Here is a 20,435-nt window from a genome sequence, read left to right as displayed (position 1 = left end):
ACATCCACCCTCCATCCTTCCACTCCAAATCAGAACTAAAACAGTCATTGAATTCAATGTAATATAATGAATTAAAGCATATATAAATCAGTCCAAATTCTAAATGTAAAAAGCTAAAATAAAAAAGACCAGGCTGCCAGTTGTATTTCCCTTTTATAAACGATGAGTTCACCAAAGAGGACAATGATCAAGAGAGAAGAGATAAGAGGGCCAGGAAGTACAAAATACATCTATTTTTATAAAAACGAAATGAAAAGACCTTGAATTTTTACTGATTTTTAGCTGAAAAATATTTTCCAGTGGATGTTTATTCATTCATTTTTTAAATGATGGAAAGGTAGGGGACAGACTGACAGATCAAAAAAGTAGCAGAGAACAGACAAATAATAAAAAATAAAAAAGCTTTGATAATATGTTAAAATCCCGGGCAAAAACTGCAGAGCAATACCCACCCTCACCAGAAAAGTAAATTTAGTCAGCTGCTATTTTAAGCATTGCTTTGGCTCACGCCATATCTTTTCACGGTTTTTTGGGAAAAAAACAAATGTCACGACTTTAGTATCTTTAGTGACTAAGATAAAAAGTTGTTTTAAATATTTCTACATCACCGCTTCGCCATTTTACACTGGGAAAAATAATAAGCCTTCAAGATTTCATTTTTAAAACCTTTATTTTATCAAACCTAAATACCATCTCAATTTTAAAATACACAGGCAACCCAGGGGTTTAGAACCAACCAGTGTTTCTACAGAACTGTGTTGATGTGAAATGTAACCAAATATAACTCTCGTCAGTCATAATTCCTCAAGGAAGATCAGCGCCACCTAGTGCCCTGTTTAAGAAGAGCCTGGCAAGTACGTTTACCCATCCAAGAGCTTAACATGCAAGCGTTTGGTCATTTTTCTTTGCAGTTAGACTGCAAAAAATACAGAATTGGGACTTTACCTTCCGAAGCCCTGAGTACACACATTTCTCACCCCGTAAATACAGACTCACACAAACACTCTCTTATACTCCCCGACCGTCTCTCCCAGACGCACACACTGTACTAATATCTCACGCACACGTACACACACACAGTTTCAGGTTTTGTTGGCGGAGGAATTCTTCGCGGTGAAGTGCGGGAGAAACGCGCTTGTTGAAGCGTGGCCTCAGCAGGCCACCGCCCGCAGTAAATACCGCACCGTCTCGAGGACGCTGCTGAAGCTAGCGTAGCGTACCGCGGCGCTTGGGCAGTGATGATGGGGAATCGTCACGGCACTTTTCATACAGAACACCGAGCGTCACGTGCTTCTTTTATAGACTGAGAGCATAAAATATAAATATATATTTTTTAAAAAACAAATTAAAAGGTCATGCTGAAATAGTGGAAAAGTGAAAGTATCAAATGTAAAAAATTAAAAAAAATAAGAAAACAAAACAGACAATACAAAAAGGGAAAAAATTAATACTCATTAAATAACTTTTTAAAAGGCGTTAATAATACAGACTTATGTCCACTGAAACAGTTCCAATGACTGTATTCTGATCAGACACAGCTGAAACTGAGAGATTTTCTAAAAAAAAAAAAAAAAAAATTTAATTAAAAAATCAGATGTTTTGATTAAAGGGAGCAACAGCAAAAGGCTGGAAGGGACAACTTAAATATTCAGTTTCCACCCATGACCATTTCAGAAAACAATTCTTTTCCTTTAAGATATTGGGGTTTTTTTCCATATCAGATTCATATGTTGATTTTTTAGCATTTTGTGTCACTCATTCGTAAGTCCAGTACCTTACTGCATTGCTATTTATCGGGTACCAGTTTTCAATTACTTCAGTTTCATTATTTAAAATATAATTAGTAGTCGTTTTTAGTGTTTGCAGACTTTAGAATTAGTTAGATTTTTTTTTCAATTCAGATATGTTGGATTGTGTTTGTAAGTCTGTGGTAGCTTTTATTGCAACAAAAATACAAAATAGCGCCACCAAACTTGTATCATTTTGGCGACTTTTAACTTGTAGTTTTAACTTATTGTTAACTTAAAAACTATTTATTATTGCCTCGTATAAAAGTATGTTTTGTGTATATTTATTGATTATTTCATTATATTTGCAAGTTTAACTGATTTTAATTTTGCCAAACTGTGGTTACACTGATGTTTTCTTCAGAGGGGACAAAAGGTTTTTAAAATTGAGAGTTAAGAGATTCTCCCCAAACAGGGTGGACTGAATTAAAGAACAGAAATTCTGTTTTCTGGAGATTAGGACCTTACCACCAGTTTTTGGTTTGTCTTGTGAAATCAAAGCCTGTTGATTTTTTTCATCACTCATGCTGTAAGAAATTATTTCGTTTTGTTTTCCAAAGCACTTTCAGAAGCCCAGTTTAGGGGCCTGGGGCTCCCCCTGCAGGCAGGCCTGAGAAGCGCTCTCCTTCCTGCCACACGCCCAGCTTCACAAGGAGGGGACAGACATATCAAAGGGACAGGGATAATGAGGGGACAGGGATATCAAAGGGACAGGGATAATGTGCGGACAGGGATATCAAGGGACAGGGAAAATGAGGGGACAGGGATAATGAGGGGACAGGGATAACCAGGTTCAGGAACAGGAAGGTTAGGAAGAAAAAGGGGAAAACAAGAGGACAAATGAGGCAACGAAGGGAAACGAGGGAGGAGTACTGAGGGAACAGAGACAATTAGTGAATGAAGATAGCGAGGGGGCAGACAGGGAAGGAACAGGGTAAGTGGCAGAAAGGAACTCTGAAGGTCAGTACTTCCTGCAGGTCCTTTTCAGTTTCCTGTCACTTCTTCAGTATTCGGGGGGAAGGGACCATGCTACTTTTCTCTTCTCTTAACATTTACATTGGACTGCAAAACAAAACAAAAGGCAACAGTCCAGATGGAGCTGATATCCGAAGACACAAAAACCAGAATAAAAATAAACGTATCTCCGACTTCCAAACATGATCAAATGACGACGATGTAACAGAAAAGATTATCCTTCGGTTCCGTCTTTTCCATTAAGGATCTTTAATACTGGGATTTCAGGTGAAGACACTTGAGGACTTTTTCATGAGATTGTTTAATTATTTGTACTTTTCATGCCAAAAAAATTGAAATAAAAGTTACAGATCTGAATGGTCAAGCTTTCAAGTTTTCTCACGAACCAAATGCACTATGGGACACACCACTTGACGCCATCACCACCTGCTTCTTTTCACACCACAGACTACAGGCTAAGCTTGCATAGAGCGGAGTCACCTTGAATTTCCTTGACCTTCAAAGAGACCTTGTACTTCCGGCTTGGTCAGACGTTCCAGTGTTGGCAGTGTTCACGGGTGGGAAGCCGGTGAGGGTATGAGTCCTGATCGCTGCATTAGCGACTCCTACTGGTTGGTCGGGGCGCCTGTTCAGCGGGGAGGGGATCTGGGGGAGATGGCGTGAACCTCCGCACGCGTTACGCTCTCCCAGTGAAACTCCTCGCTGTCAGGTGAAAAGAAGCGGCTGGCGACTCCACATGTATATCGGAGGAGGCATGTGGCAGTCTACACCCTCCCCAGACCGACAGAAGGACAGTGCATCGACCAGGACCGTGGTACACACGGGGAATTGGTATATAACTAAACTGGTGGAGAAAATGGGAGAAAAATGGCAACAGAAAAAAAAGAAGCACCAATTCCAGGGAACGGGGTGAAAACACCAATCTTTATTCAGTGAGCACATGACAGGAAACAGGCCTCGTTACCATGGAGAGGAATGTGCGTGAGCCCCTTGCAGTGAAGACAGTCAGTAACGATGGTTTGGACACAGGGTTGTGCCTGCTGTAGGTTGAAGGGGGGGGGGGGGGGTCCGGGCGGGTGAGAGAGGCCCGGGGAGGGGGTGGGTCCCTGGGGGGTTGGTCCCAGTGCAGTGAGCTGAAGTACAGAGATTGCAGGAACATGTCAGATGAAGTTGCACAAATCGACACTGTAAAAAACGATTGCAAAATAAAAAAACGAAAGTTTTACAAACAAGATCAATGTTCATCAAACTCATCTGCCCAGTGCACCAAAACATGAGGAGCTTAGTTTCAGTGCGCCAACATTAAAGGAAACCAAACAGTAATAATGTACGTACAATTAAGAGTGTGGAACATCTGAACAGAAGCAGAAACTGAAACTCAACCACAGAGGGTTTATAGAGTGTTTGTCCACTGGCTGGGGTTGGCCATCTGCTTTTTTGTCGTAACATTATTTAGATAACAGCTAATAGAAATAAAAGTGTCAAACGGCTGAGGTTGAGAGGTTAGACTGCTGCACGCTCCTCTCGCAAAATGGATGAAATTCAGATGCTCTTGCTAAGCGGCGTTAGAAAGAAATTCAAAGCTTTACAAATGTCCCTAGGATTTGTGACGTTCACAAAGGTCATCATATTATATGCAAATACCATAAACTGATTCAACTGGAATATACTGTAAAATATATAACTATTAATAAAGATGTCCTCCGGAGAGGGGGGGGGTGGTGGTGGGCCAATAAAGAAAAAGAAAAAAAAAAACAAACAAATAAAAAAATCTTTTTAACTGCATGACTTTGACTTTTATGCTTTGATTAATGGACCTTTAATCAGCACATTTTTTTTTTGGGTGCGCGCTCACTATTTTTTTCATACTTTTTCAGCTCTGTATTGACAGAAACGCACACCAATTCTCGAGCATCCGCAGTGGCGTGACATGCTGACTGCGAAGGATCAAAGTCTGAAGACACCTAATATAGCGCCACCGTGAGGCTAAGCCGTATAACACACGGGGGAGAGCAGTCGCAGTCGACGCCCTGCGGACTTGAGCACGTGCATATTTTCGCTGGACAATGATTTCAAGCGTTTGAAAGATGCTTTACAAATAAAACTGCCTTAAATCAAGCATTCAGAATGCGAAAAAACGCCAGTAAACAGAAAACCTTCACAAGAACACAGCAGCACACTTTCACCTGAGCTATGAGAAAAGCATTTTTCTGTTCTAATGGAACAATACAGCATTTACGCAAAACATGTTTGTTCAGTAAGTGTGTGTGCATGCGTGGGGGGGGGGGGGCGGGGGGCATTCACCTATAGAGAGGCTCTAGAACTCGTCGTGGGGTGGGCCGTCCAGGTTGGGGGGCTCCTGACAGACGGCAGGTGTGGTGAACTCCATCTGGTACTCACAGCGACTGGGCTCGGAGGTGGAGACCACGGTACTGTCCTTACCACAGGTCAGCTTCACCTGAAACAGCAGCACCAACCAATCAGCGATCAGCACAGAAGGGATGGGGGAGGAGGGAGAGCAGCGCCAGGTGTGTGGAAGGAGGGATGGAGAGGGAGGGAGGGAGGGAGGGAGAGAAGGGGGAGACAGGGCAGGAGGTAGGGAGGGAGGTAAGAGAGAAAGAAAGGGGGAGGGGGAGAAAAGAGAGGGAGAAAGGGGGGGAGTGGACGAGAGGAGAGAATGAGAGGGAAGAAGGTGAGAGAGGGAGGGAGTGACAGGGAAAGAGGGAAGGAGAGAGAGAGAGATGGATGAAAAAATAGGCAGGATAAGATGAAACAGAGGAAGGTGGCAAACACAGTGACTCACAGTGGTTGACCTGTTGGGCCCCTGCCAGCACCCCATTCCATGTTCATATTTCATAACCAAATATTTATTATCCTCAGGCCCCGCCCACGAGCCCCAGGATCTAGACAGAGAGAGAGAGAGAGAGAGAGAGAATGGGAGAGAAGGGAGAGAGTGGAAGACGAACATGAGTAAACCAAGACCCCAGACCTGTAATCTGGATCATGTGTGAAAAGGCAAATCTAAAATCTGGGTGAAGTTCACGGGCAGGTGCACTCCCAAGTAAACACAGGTAAGTTCAGGCGGAGGTGTCAGTCGGGGGGCAGGCACCGGCCCGCCCGTGGGGAGGAGCCTCTTCTCATTTCCATCAGACCACCAGTGTCAGGCCAGCCTCGGTGTCACGTGACTGCCTTAAACCAATCACGTTTCTCTTGCAGCTGGCTCGCCCCAGCATGCGTCTCTGTGGGCGGTAAGCGTTCAGATTCAGCGTGGCGGGAGAGGGACGGTGCTCTCTGCACCCCCACTCACCCCAGGTTAGTCTCCGACCCGCCAAACTTGGGCTTCTGAGAGACGCGGTTGAAAGGGCAGAGCCTGTAGATGTACCTGAGAACAGCCAAAAACCAAGTGAAGCTCAGTGTTGGAACAGCTACCCAGCAACTAAGCATCAAAATCTAAATTATTATTAGAATCAACCAGCTACGGAGTGTCATTATTAGTACAGCTAACTGGTCATGAACCACCATTATTATTAGAGTCAACCGGTTATGGAGTGTCATTATTATTACAGTTACCAAAGTTATGAAGCTTCATTATTATTAGTCAGCCAGTTATGGAGTGTCATTGTTATAATAGTTAACAGGTAATGAAGTGTCATATTTATTGCAGTTATCAAGTTGTAAAGCATAGTCACTATTAAACATTATTATCACAAGAATTATTCCCCCCTGTTCCTTCAAATGGCATAAGCAGGCGAGGCAAAAATGGCGATCACTCACACCCACACACACGCACACACACACGCACGCACACACACACACGTGATACTGAGCAAGGGTACTTACTCGCTGGTGGACAACTCATAGCACTGGCTGTAGAGATAAGCAAACTCAGCACTGGGACCGAAGTCAAAGGAGATCTCTTTATCCAGAGACCTGCACAACACAAAGTAACACGCAGATTCCACAAAAAATATACATAACGTGTACACGGATCATATTTCTGTGGATATCTTTCAGGTTTGAGAAGAGACCGTGTGACTGTGCAGACACCAGAGGTTTGGGTGGAGATGGTGGGTAAAGGAGGTGGAAGTTGGGTGGAGATTTGGGGTGAGGGTGGCAGCTCTGGGTGGAGACTGCAGATTGGGTGGAGATGGCAGCTCTGGGTGGAGACTGCAGATTGGGCGGAGATGGCAGCTCTGGGTGGAGACTGCAGATTGGGTGGAGATGGCAGCTCTGGGTGGAGACTGCAGATTGGGTGGAGATGGCAGCTCTGGGTGGAGACTGCAGACTGGGCGGAGAGGGCGGGCTGGTTGGGGAAGGCAGATTGTTTGGAGAGGGAGGGTCGGGGGAGATGGCATGTGCGATGCAGATGGTGGTTTGGGTGGAGATGACAGCTTGGGTGGAGATGGCTGTTTGCGTGAAGAGGGACGGTTGGGGGAAATGGCATATCCGAGATAGCGGGTTCGACGTAGACGGTAGGCTGGGTGGAGAAGGAACGTTGGGTGGAGACAGCTTATTTTGGGAGGACTGGTGATGGAGAGAGGACAGAACGAAGTGGTAGTTCTTACTTGATCTGATCGTCCATTTCACGAAGCGATCTCTCAGCCTCTTCAAACTCATCTCGAGCTTTCTGAGCAGCTGAGGAAAAATCTTACAGTTAGACTTACATAGGTATATACACTCACTGTTAAGGGCCAGCACGCATACACACACACGCACACACACACACAGGACGGGGGGCTCACCTGTAATCAGAGCCTGGGTCTCCTCATCGTAAGGCGGCATGGCTCCTTCCTCTTCTGCTCCCTTCTGCTCTGTGCGAGCAGGAGGCTGCGCCTGTCAGACCAACACAATCGATCACAGACCAACACAATCGATCACAGAGACAGGTGAGGGACCAGCACAGGTGAGCGCGTGGCACAGACCAGCGTGCGGCACGGATGAGCGGACTACGGGTCAGCATGCGACACAGATGAAATAGCAAAAAAAAAATAAATCACCTTGTCGTCGTCATCTTCATGATCATCCTCCTCGTCGTCGTCGTCGTCGTCTTCTGCGTCGTCCCCGAGGTCTTCCTCAGGGTATCGCTCCGCGTCACTGTCAGCCCCGGCGTCCAGCGGCTCCTCGGGCGGGGTCTCTACTGGGGGCGGAGCCTCGGGCTGTGACTGAGAGGAAACAGAGCGAACGCGCTCAGGAACACGCAAACCCCCCCGCGCGTAAACGCAATCCCATGCCCGTACACGCAAAACCCCCACCCGTACACGCAAAACCACGCATGTACACGCAATCCCACGCCCGTACACGCAAAACCACGCATTTACACCCAATCCCACACCCGTACACGCAAAACCCCCACCCGTACACGCAAAACCACGCATGTACACGCAATCCCATGTCCTTACACGCAAAACCCCCACCCGTACACGCAAAACCACGCATGTACACGCAATCCCATGTCCTTACACGCAAACCCCCACCTGCACACGCAATCCCCCCGCCCGTACACGCAATCCCACTCTAATATATGCAAACACCCCTGCACAGAAACACAAAAAAAACAGGAAATCGCATATTGTAGTTCTAGTACTCAACAACATTACACAAAATGAACTGTGAGGAACTACAGTGATGGAAGCAGTGAACAGAGCCTCGGCACTCACTTCTGACTGATATTTATCCTTCAAGCTGCTCCATATGGTCTGGAATGCTGTGGTGTCTACTCTGTCAGCTCCTCCCAGCAACCCCTGTGTTACAAACATGCTGTGTCACATACAAAACAGCAATCATGAACTACACTTCCCAGAAACCCACACCTCATTAACATACTAAGATGTAGCCCTCTTGAAATACATATCTCGGAAGCCGATTTCATCAACATACCAAAATACAGCCATTATGCAGGACACATGCCAGCAAGAATCATTTCACCAAGAAATCAAGAAATATCCATTATTATTAGCAGTATACCTCCCAGAAAAATCTGATAAATGCATTTATCAGGATACAAAGGTCAAATTTAAGTTTACCATTTTAAAAATGTCATCTTTAACTACAGACATCAAATTCAGGACATTTCAGTTAATGATCAGCAAAACAATAAGTAGTTTCTCAGAGAAAGATAAAGAGTGTGTGCATGCGCGAGGTCTGTGTGTATGTGTGCATGCATGCACGCATGCGTCTGTGTGTGTACCTGCGTCTCAGTTTCACTCAGAGTACCGTCACCATCTGTGTCCAGTTCAGGATGAGACTGTAACTCTTCAACAGACACACTGAGACAGAAACACACACATATTACACAGCACATTATGCGTGTTAGGAGGGACACATTATACCCATTACATTCACATTATAAATAAAATTAAAACCGCACGTGTAAGCTTATTATCTACAGTGCACATATACTGATACACCCATCTCACACACGCACATACACATTACATAGACAAAAACATGAATACATTGAACACTGACAGAAACATTATTTGCATGCACCGCATTCAACATCCGAGACAAATATTACATTCATGATGTAGACAACTGTAGGAAACACAACGCACAAGCCATCTGCGTTGTCATCCAGTTCCAGAAAGGCTTCGGCCATCTTGGCCTTGTCCTTCTCCAGACTCAGGACGGCTTTTTGCTCTGAAACACAAAATGGAGTAACCTATAGCTGAACTGAGGTGAGCGACAGACATGACTAATCAATCTACAGACAACCAGCGTAGGGGACACAGACCTGACAATCAATCTGCATAACTAGAGCGGAGACCCTTAATACAACTGCCGTAACACAGAGAAATTTGACGGCAATTTGTGCATTAGTCATGAAGTTTTTATTCAAATGACTGATGAACTGTCAGCGCACACAAATAAACTAGCTCAACACAGAAGACCAGGAGCGAAGAACACTTTGAGCTTGCAGGGGAATGAGTAATATCAGGATCTAGATCACACATCTGCCCACACGCACGCATGCACGCAGGCGCACTGACCTTCCCATGCCTTCAGGTGGCGCTCTTTAGCCTCTTTCTCTGGCTGCTCTGCGGTCTCCTTAACGGTCCTCAGAGCCTCCACCTTCTCCTCCAGCGTTTTCTTGCTCTCCTGCTGCTCCGTCAGCTTTCTCTGCAGGAAGCATACACTTTCTCACAATCAAACAGGAAGTACTTCCTGTCTCACAAACAAACAGGAAGTACCCGCTTTCTCACAATGAAACAGGAAGCACAAGCTTTCTCACAATCAAACAGGAAGCACACAATTTCTCACAATCAAACAGGAAGTATTTCCTGTCTCACAAACAAACAGGAAGCACACGCTTTCTCACAATCAAACAGGAAGTACCGGCTTTCTCACAATCAAACAGGAAGCACACACTTTCTCACAATCAAACAGGAAGCACACACTTTCTCACAATGAAACAGGAAGTACCCGCTTTCTCACAATGAAACAGGAAGCACAAGCTTTCTCACAATCAAACAGGAAGCACACACTTTCTCACAATCAAACAGGAAGTACTTCCTGTCTCACAAACAAACAGGAAGCACACGCTTTCTCACAATCAAACAGGAAGTACCGGCTTTCTCACAATCAAACAGGAAGCACACACTTTCTCACAATCAAACAGGAAGTACCCGCTTTCTCACAATCAAACAGGAAGTACCCGCTTTCTCACAATCAAACAGGAAGTACCCGCTTTCTCACAATCAAACAGGAAGCGCACGCTTTCTCACAATCAAACAAGAAACGCACATCATGGGGTGCCACTACATCTGAAATTGCCAAAATGCCCTTGGGCATAATAACTGCAAGGCTGTATTGTTCAATAACATTGTGCTGCTAGCATTTATTTCCTTACATGATTTGGTAATAACTATTCTCTGCCAATAACAAGCTTACTGCGTGCAACTGCAGGTCATCCTAGTTTAAAATAACGAAACCACAGAATATGAATAAACTCAAGGCTGTATGAGCTGATGTTACAAAGTTGTGCTGTAATTTCACCTCATCCGATTATCCCACAATTCTTCTCACTCAGTCACACCTGTTTCTTCTACAATTGTTCTCTCGGGCGGTCTCACCTGCTTCTCATACGTTCCTCACTTTCTCTCACCTGTTTCTCCAATAATTCTGGCGTCACTCGGTCTCACCTGTTTCCGCTAAAAGTTCTCACTCATTGCGTCTCATCTGTTTCTCCAATAATCCTCTCATTCGGTCTCACCTGTTTCCGCTAAAATTTCCCTCTCATTTCATCTCATCTGTTTCTCCTATAATCCTCTCGTTTTATTTCACCTGTTTCTCCTGCAGGCCTTTCTTGGCCTCTTCGATGAGCTGCTGTTTCAGGAGGAAGCCTTCCTTGGTGATCTCCGCCATCTTCTGTAGACTCTCCCTCTCTTTGCGTCCCATTTCCCTGTGGGCGCGGAGAACAGTATCACACACACGGACACGCGCACGCACGGACACGCAAGCCTTCGTCCACATTTCCTCTCGCAAGACCCATGGGCTCCATTTCCCTGGAATAGACGACACACGGCGCTGTCAATGGCGAGGCGTGTGGCGCACTGGGCGTGGCTTGTACCGCACTGGGCGTGGCTTGTGGAGCACTGGGCGTGGCTTGTGGCGCACTGGGCGGGGCTTGTGATTGTGATGGTCTTTTTTGGGACCCAGACAGGAGGAGCGCACTGCGTAAAGTGCATGGCGCAACTCGACACAGGGCGGGGCTATACCGAATATATTATCAGTGGGTGCGGTGCAGCTGGATTTGTGAACAGCCAATCAAAGAACCCCTTTTCATTCCCTTTAAGAGCTGTGCGTATTGCATGCTGCCAATTTCCGTAGCCATCTGCCGCAAAGGAAGAGGAGGATAATGATATGCTAATGAGATGTTTCTCATTCTTTTGTGGGAGGTGCAGAGTTGGGCTGTCACTTTTTTTAAAAATTCGATAGAAGATAGTTCATTTATTGTCATTCCTTCTCCTTACGGGTTATGCAAAGAGTAGAACGAAATATAGTGCCCCCGGGGCCATAGTGCAATACTTAAAAACAGAAAAAAATTAAACAAGCAATAAAATCTCTTAAGAGAATTTTCTTCCGTCAGAATTTAAACATTGCCTAAATGGTTATTATGGGTCAGTTTTAATTTCCCACTAAACCTGTATATGGTGAAAACACCATTTCGCCAGCGCGACGGCTCGCAACACGCCACACATCGGCTGTAAAAACAGAGCCCAACAGATGACACGCGCCAGGCTTACCTGCAGGTGTTCTGGCACACAGCTCCACTGTTATACTCATCGGTGGTGTCACAGCAGTCTGAGGAGAGGATGCACTTTACACACGACCCCTTAACACACTCAGCACGCAGGAACACACTAGCATTTCAACGTATTTTGAGCACGATCCCTAAACACGCTTCACGTTAAAAAAAATTTAAAAAAACAGAAACAAAATAATAATACAAATATATGTAAGAGATTGCCACCATTTCAAGAAGAAGCACAGATTCTTTGGACTGATAAAGGCACAGTGCTTGATGGCTCTATACAACAGTTAAATGACAGCCCTAGCCTAGAGGAATGGCCCATTCTCCTCATCAGCAAACGTTGCACTTTTTCATAAAAAGTCTGCGTGAACAGACTGGACCCAGACTGCACGGGCCAACACTCACCACAGACGCCGTCGTTGATACGAGAGGAGGGGATGAAGGAGGGTCTGAAGCCGGCATTGGTGCAGTGGAAGCTGCCATTGGGGCAGGCCGCCGTCCCTGCAAAGACAAAAGTCAAGACGCAATCACACCTCTGGACTACACTTCCCAGCAGCACTGCCCCTTGCAGAAACACAACAGGAAATCATAGACTACACTTCCAGGCAGTTTCACTCCAAAGAGTCATGCAAGATCATTACTGTGAAGTCTGAACAAAACAGATTCACACTTGGAGCTGCAGTTTGTGCTGTGATCAGTGCACTGCTCGCTACTTGCTCCATTCAATCAATCAATCAATCAATCAATCAAATTTTATTTATATGCCGCATTTCACAACTATTTTCACAATACACATCACAGACAACCCTGGCCAAAAAAAACCCCACAGGAGTAAAGCCTAAAGCAACAGTGGCAAGGAAAAACCCCCTGTGGCAGACGGGAAGAAACCTCGGAAAGGAACCAGGCTCAAGGGGGGGGGGGGGGGGGGGGGAACCCATCCTCCTCTGGTCGGATCAGAGCGGTCGTTCAGGGTTCCGTGTTCAGCTCGTCCTGTCGGGTCTTACCGGGCTCATCCGAGCCGTCCGTACAGTCGCAGTAGTCATCGTTGACGCGGTCGAAGGGAACGGTGCGGGACCCATCCAGACACGTGAAGGGCTTGTCCTCCGGGTAGAACTGCCGCTCTGCAAGGGAAGGACGTTGAAAGTTTGGTCCGGCAGTGTAGCATCGTGGGTAAGGAGTTGGCCTTGTAACCTGAAGGTCGCAGGCTTGTTTCCCCGGCAGGACACTGCCGTTCAGCAAGGCACTTAACCTGCATTGCTTCGGGATATATATCCAGCTGTATAAATGGATGCACTATAAATGCTTTGGGGAAAAAAATTATGACAGTCGCTGTGCATGAGTGCATCTGCTAAATGCCTGTAATGAAATGTAATTAAAGTTACACACAGGGCTCTAAATGTTCCTACTACGAGTCTCAGAAGTATTTTTTTTTTTTTAACAAACTAAAGCAAAGCAAACACAAAAAACAGGAGCGCAGGCAGAGGTACTCACTGGACAGCGGGACCCCTCGTGGCCGCTGGATCTCCACCGCAGCCCCCAGGGCCACGCACAGGCTGAGGAGCAGCAAAGGCGACGAGGACATTTTGGAGACCGTATGCGACCGAGACCTGCGTGTTAACAGCGACGTCACCACACTTCCTCTCCCTGCAGCGGCTTCCAGAGACACAAAACGCATAGTATTGCACTGGGGGAATGATTCCTGAGTACATATGAAATAACAAAGAAGTATTCCAGCTCTCTAACAGTATATTAAAAACACAACAAAAAACGTTATATTTTTAGGGCACTATATATATATATATATATCCAATTATTTTATTCGCGTACCTCGCTATATATTTTTAAATAAAACAAATGTAGCTAGTTAAAATAAACCAACTATCAGCATGATTGCAGTAATTTGGGAAATAGCCTGCGAGAGTAGGGTAGTCTGGGGTAGCATCACGTAAAAAAAAGTGTTAGTGTGTTAGAGTGTGGTCTTGGGGTACATTGCGGCCTATGGTATACCATTTTTAAAGATGGTCTCCTTTTCAAACAGTCTTAGGAAGGTCTGGAATTCAGAAATAGCCTACTTTAAATCGCAATATCAATCAGAAGTACTGCTGATATACTATGTGTATAGCAGCGATACTAGGAAACGCAACGTAGCTACTTGACACATTAAGCATCCGGCGGTATTCTAACTGAAAGCACCTGCCCCAAAGAAATGAATTTCCATTTAATTGTTTTTAAAAAAACTTTCATTTGTATGTAATATGGGCTGTAAAGAACACAAAAGTCCTACATTCTAGAGACCAAAATTGTATGCATCGGTAATGTGGCACCAAAACCGTCTGTCCACCACTAACCGAATTCGAGAAGTAAATATTGCGTGCATTCAGCAAAATTCACAGCGGCCTTGGTCCCTTTTATTGGCTTTCATTGAATATTAACGCTGTGACAAGACTAGGGCCTTGTATTCTCTGGTTCATATCAATGTCTATAATACATTGTACGTACTCATGAAGCTTTGTTTCTCAGAATGATTGATACCGGAAACAAGCTCCGAAAATTAAAGATTTGCAATTAATTAATTTTCACCTAGGTTTAAGTGAACACGCGCAAACTCTTGTTGGCTGTATCTGGTGGTGCAGCCTGCGAACGTCGACTACTTAGCTTGCTGTACTATCCATCAAACCAACTCGTTAGTCGACCTTATAGGGCTATTCATTCAAAATAATGACTTGAACCCAGCAAGCACAATAACTGCGAGTGTCCAAAGAAGATAACAGATCCGGGTCACGTTAGAAAAGTCGCGTCCTTTCTTCCTTCACCTGACGGATAGTGTGGACAGGCCGAAGCAATACGGTATAAACGTCGCAGAATCAAACAGTAGTCAGCCACTTCAGATCACTGAAAGTCTGTAGAAGTGGCAAAGGGAGAGAGGTAGGATACACGCTACTTCAGAGTATCCAGACCATTCTACGTTTCAGGACGCGGCCCCGTACTCCACAAGACGGAAGCAAACTCAATGGGACCTGACTGCTACGTTCGATGCAGCACTAAACCAAAAAAAATCTAAAAGCAAATCAGTAATTTGGCTTAATACGACATTTAATATAACGTTTAATTCGATTTCATCACGGTAACAATTTTGCATTTAGATAAATACCTTATTTCTCTGGTAGACCCTCACAGCAAACGTGTCCGCCTTCTCTCGCGGATTATTGTGTTCTCATTTGATTGGACGAAACTGGGAGACGTGGTAGGTGGGTAAAGTGCAGCCTACGGATCACGGGAAGTGTAGTCATATTTTGTGGCATACAATTTCAGCTATTCAATATAAGCATGAAATATTATATATATATATATATATACTACATTGTTTTTTTTCTTTTCTATAAGAACAAATAACTTCCTGTAAGCCCCGTGCATTTACGTTGTACGTATATGTTCCCCAAATGTACCATTGTTTAATATATTCAAAAATGGCCCCTCCGCCCGAAGGAAGTGCTGGACAGGGTGCAGCCCTCTCCCTACACACACACACACACAAACACACACACACACACACCAGAATTATCACATCATAACACACTTAATGTTTCTGTTGCCGTTAATGATGTGGAAGACCGCACTATGCTTCAGCTGAATTCACGCAGGAGGATAAATCCCCGGCTTACTGGGAGGGAAACTGTAGTGTAGTGGTAGAGAATGACAGAGCACAGAACAGGACATGATGCGAATCAGGGCAACATGGTTCTACAGGGATGCACTGAATGTTTTCTTTGATTAACACCAATACTAAGGACAAAATGTCTGCATGATATTAATTTAATTTCATTTAATGAATTGTTTTTTAAAACGCTTCATTTATTTGTACTCTAACACATTTTTCAGTACAGAACAGTGAAATAAAGAAAAATATACACATATTATCATACATATATGTTAGCTTATTAGACAGCATATTCCCTTTATCCACAAAAAAATACAGGCTCTAAAACAAAGCCAAAATATTTCAATAAAATTTACATAATTAAAAAAATATCCAGGACACATTAAACACAGTACGGCACTAGGATGTACAAATATTACAATCAATTTTATTGTGTTTTTTCACGGTTACAATAATTACAATAACTTGTGAAACATGGACCAGGAGTAAAAACCCCACTGTTCTGAGAGAAAGACTGAAGTTTCAGGTAATTTCATCACTTCAGGTGATTTAAAGGTTCAAAAAGTTGAAGACTTGTGATGAATTGGTAAAAAAAAGAAAAGAAAAGTGAAACATAACCCAAAGAACAAAGGTGAAGGGGGTGAGGGGTGTGTGAATCCACTCCTTCTCACAACCGCACTGAGCCTCACTCAAATCTGACACCCCTAGGGCCGTGCCAACAAAGAATACACATAACATTGCGCATGTATGTACCATAGCATGGTGATATAGAAGACTGTATTTTCCACGGAGTGACTGGGTGAGGTTTGAAAGCAGCGGGATGGCGCGTAAGAAAGTGGACTGATAATCAGAATGTCCCTTTTACATCACTCCCTCCCACCCATCCCATTACCCTCCCTGCCCAAATAACACATACCCCCTGTCTTCACCTCACAGTACAGACAGGATAAAGTGCTGATACACACAGTTCAGTCAAACAGTTCTGTAACAATTTAAATATACACCTTTACAGAAGTATATGCGCGCTATCGACCAATCAGCTACGGACGGCACTAGGAGAGAAGCACAGAAACAGAGAGACAAAGGCTGTGGGGTTGACAGAGGTCTTGACACTAACACCATTCTTCATGAATGGATATTTTTTAAGGGAGTGCAAGAAGAAATCCATATTGGTGTGATGTATATATATATGCTTCACAGAGGTTCCTTCCATTGCAGTCCCTATTATGCGATTAATCTGTGCAACATGACAGTACGCATGACAGTCACATGTGCCAGACCCACCCGGCCAATCAGAGCAGAAGACCAGTACATGTGACGGACCACTCGGCAAATCAGATGTCAGATATATACATCATCAATATTCATTCCATTCATTCAAAATTTCACACCATCAACTTTGTACAAGAGCTGATTTATCCATTGTTTTAGGCGTAACCTGTAGAAATAAAGGAGGTATATCAATATTTAACAGAACAAAGGCCCTGCACAAAATTACCCACAGGTTTTGAACATACTATAAGAACATTAGAACAGGACATCGTTTTTCCAAGAACTTCTACGTCCCTACAGTTCAGCATCCAGAACTGGACGGAATACCCTGTGATGTGGAAGTGTCTTTACTGTTTATTAGATTCTATAATATTTTTTAAAAAGCTGGTAAGAATAACCTGCATCATGACATCAATATTAGCTAGAAAAAAATCCTCTCTGTTCTGACAGCGATGTTAGGCAGTGAGCTAATTCATTTGTTACAGTCATTTGTGTTATGTTAATGTTAACTGGCTAGCCAGCTGATCTTAGCAAAGTTAGAAACGTAGTCAGCAAGCCATACATTATGTATCGATAGTTTACATCCGTTTAGCGGAGTTGATACCGCAGATCTCCACAGCAACATCTAGCTCACAAAAGTATTCAGGATTCATGTATGACTGAGCCATTTTTATGCATAACTGGGGACGGTTAACCACCACTGTGTGAGTGGTTCACTGTGCAGACGAACCCCCTGTCACCAAGCAAGGAAACAGAAGTATAAAGAGGAAGTGGCAGAACAAGCTCTTTAAAATTCAACATATATATATATATATATATATAAACAAACAAACACGAATAAGCAAAATCGTAGTAAAACTGTGCAAATAATATGTATCTCTCACATACATTGTGACATTATTGTGATTTTCTATTCATCACTTTAAACTGGCAGCGATTATGCTATTTATTAAAAAGAAACACTTTCTACAGTATTTGTGTTAAAATGGCAATATCTGTTTTTTTTATAGCTCCATCATAAATGGAAATAAACATAAAAGCACTTAGCAACATTTCCTAAATTACAAAGGTACATGTAGACGGGGAATGGAGCACTCAGATTAACTGATTCCACCTGTCATCACATTTGCTCATCCACAAACCAATCAGATTAGCTGATCTACAGTACTGACTGAACTCAGTTTTGACTGAGCAGTTTTTTTGCTTGCAGGGAAGCTCAACATCAAACCATCAAAATACAGGGATCTCAAACTCAAATCCTGAAGGTCCACTGTGTCTGCAGGTCTTTAAGTGCTTATTTAAGTCACTGATTGGCTAAAGAGTCTGCACTCCTCATTTCCTGGATGACTGGCAGGACAGCACAAAAGTCAGCAGACTGTGGCATTCCAGGACTGGAGTTTGAGACCCCTGATCTAAAGCCTCTTAACGAAAATCTGACTGAACAAGGAATCACACAGTTCAGTGTGCATGAATCAACTATGCGCACACACACATATGCATGCATGTATGCATGCACGCACGAGCACACACACATTTTCTCTCTTTTTTACTCTCTTTCTCTCTCTGTCTGTCTGTCTCTTTCTCTCTCTCACGTACATGTTCACCCTCATGCACAAATAGGCAGCAGATGCATTGAGACAGGCATATAAGTGGCACACACATACTACAAAGAGAGATAGAAATGCTAAACACACAGAAAGGGATACATGTGCTATACACACACTGCAAAGTATATATATGTGTGCTGCACACATACATTTGCATTATATGAAACAGTGGCAGTTAGGAACCCTGTCTTTGACACTAAGACTAAAAACACTTTGAAGTCGGAGAGAGAGACGGTAAAAATCCCGAGTGCCTCTATGACCTTGTCCCACACGCGTCCTCTCTCACCCTATCCTCCTGGCAGCAGGTCCCAGTCTGTGATCGGGGAGGGAGCGGGAGTGATGAAGACGATGGAGCCACAGGCGAGCCACCCGACCCACGCACACAGGGTGGTAACACGTCACCACAACATGGACACGTCAGCAAACACGTGAAACCTTCGTCGTAAACAGCTGATGTGGGGGCTCAGGAAGTGACGGGCACTCCCGTTCCCACAATGCATTGCTTTCGCTGCAGCTCCTCGAAGTAGGACGCTGGCAGTTCAGAAAAGGCACGCGGCCAACCTTCCACTGGCCGCACTCCGTAAAGGGAAAGGGGCGGGGCCACCATGCACTGGCCACGCTCCATAAAAAGTAAAGGGGCGTGGCCACACTCCATAAAAGGACATGGGCGTGGCCACCCTCCATTGGCCATACTCCATAAAGGGAAAGAGCCTGGGGCCAGTAGGCCCTCCTACTACGCCATTCCTCTTCTCCACTACGGGAGAAAAGTGGCACGTAGGAACCCAGATCCTGGTAAAGATGCAGATCAACATTAATTATTATTAATATTCATTTATATAAACTCAGATAGAGATGGCTTTATCCCAGTCGGTCCCATCCAAATCCTCCCAAATACACATTAATGTACTCACGCTAGACCAGACACAAACACAAACACACACACACACACACATGCACACGCACACACACAGCTGTGTGTGCATGGCCTGTGTGTTCATGGGAAAGTTTGGGCAACACTTGAGAGAATTTCTTCAGGTACACAAAGAAAGAAAGGTTTCTGCTCCATATCTGGGAGCAGTGATTCGCCCTCATAGAAGACACTGTGTGAGCAGTAACCAATTATTGTTTAAGGCAGTACCCGATCGACTGCACTGAGCTTCACTGTACTGGGGAGAGTCCATTCACACCTTATTTTTGCATTCATTTCAGTTTGTGGCAGTGTGTGCAATATGTATGTGTCTTAAAGGCATACTATGCAGGATTTTCACCTTGATGATAAATATGATAAAAAATAACCATGCTAAGGTATATCTATGGTGCACTTTGGCCGAATTCGTGCACCTTTTACCTGTATTTGTTATCCTGAAATGTGTTCAGGACGTTTCTGGGCCTGGCGCTCATTTCTGTGTGGGGAGAGGTGGATGTGGCTACAGAGCCTGCGGTTTGGGATCAGATTTAAGATATACTTTTATTGAACCCCGTGGGATAATTTGTCCTCTGCATTTTGACCCATCCTAGTTACTTAGGAGCAGTGGGCAGCCACAGTGCAGCGCCCGGGGACCAACTCCAGTTCTGAGGCCAGTGCCTTGGTCAAGGGCAACTGCAGGAGCGCACCTAACATGCATGTCTTTGAGTGTGGGAGGAAACCGGAGTACCCGGAGAGAGGATCCGGTCGGACCCGGATTCAAACCCCGAACCTCCTTCTTGCGAGGCAACAGTGCTAACCACTATGCCATCGTGCCTGCCCCTTTTGTTTCTGTTTTTTTTTTTTTCAGTGGAGTGTTTGTTGCCACCTAGCTAGCTGCTGCAATGGCCCCGGGAAACAGGAAATGGCCCCAGGATACAGGAAAGAAAAAAGACAACAAGGACTAGAATTAACCTTG

General features: G+C 44.5%; 1 protein-coding gene across 3 annotated transcripts; it reads right to left on the bottom strand.

Annotated features, from left to right (window-relative positions):
- Positions 1 to 3,658: 3,658 nt before the first annotated feature.
- On the bottom strand, positions 3,659 to 15,253 carry prkcsh (protein kinase C substrate 80K-H). 3 transcript variants are annotated; one of them, XM_035396907.1, is made up of 18 exons: positions 15,167 to 15,253; positions 13,507 to 13,668; positions 13,020 to 13,136; positions 12,421 to 12,516; positions 12,008 to 12,065; positions 11,046 to 11,163; positions 9,752 to 9,881; positions 9,317 to 9,401; positions 8,950 to 9,028; positions 8,420 to 8,503; positions 7,760 to 7,924; positions 7,505 to 7,595; positions 7,328 to 7,397; positions 6,603 to 6,692; positions 6,070 to 6,144; positions 5,566 to 5,665; positions 5,067 to 5,220; positions 3,659 to 3,895 (listed from the first exon to the last, which is right to left on the bottom strand). In XM_035396907.1, exons 2-17 carry the CDS (start codon positions 13,595 to 13,597, stop codon positions 5,080 to 5,082), a joined length of 1,590 nt encoding a protein of 529 aa, XP_035252798.1. In that variant the 5' UTR covers positions 13,598 to 13,668; positions 15,167 to 15,253; the 3' UTR covers positions 3,659 to 3,895; positions 5,067 to 5,079. The 3 variants fall into 3 exon arrangements, with proteins under 3 accessions (XP_035252798.1, XP_035252800.1, XP_035252799.1); XM_035396909.1 differs by having other exon boundaries at positions 13,507 to 13,622; positions 15,167 to 15,231; XM_035396908.1 differs by lacking the exon at positions 15,167 to 15,253 and adding an exon at positions 14,596 to 14,692.
- Between the last annotated feature and the right edge of the window lie 5,182 nt (positions 15,254 to 20,435).

The sequence above is a fragment of the Anguilla anguilla genome, chromosome 17 (assembly GCF_013347855.1).
Source record: "Anguilla anguilla isolate fAngAng1 chromosome 17, fAngAng1.pri, whole genome shotgun sequence".
NCBI lineage: Eukaryota > Metazoa > Chordata > Actinopteri > Anguilliformes > Anguillidae > Anguilla > Anguilla anguilla.
Note: the sequence above shows the minus strand (reverse complement) of the source record. Positions and strands in the feature narration are given on the sequence as shown.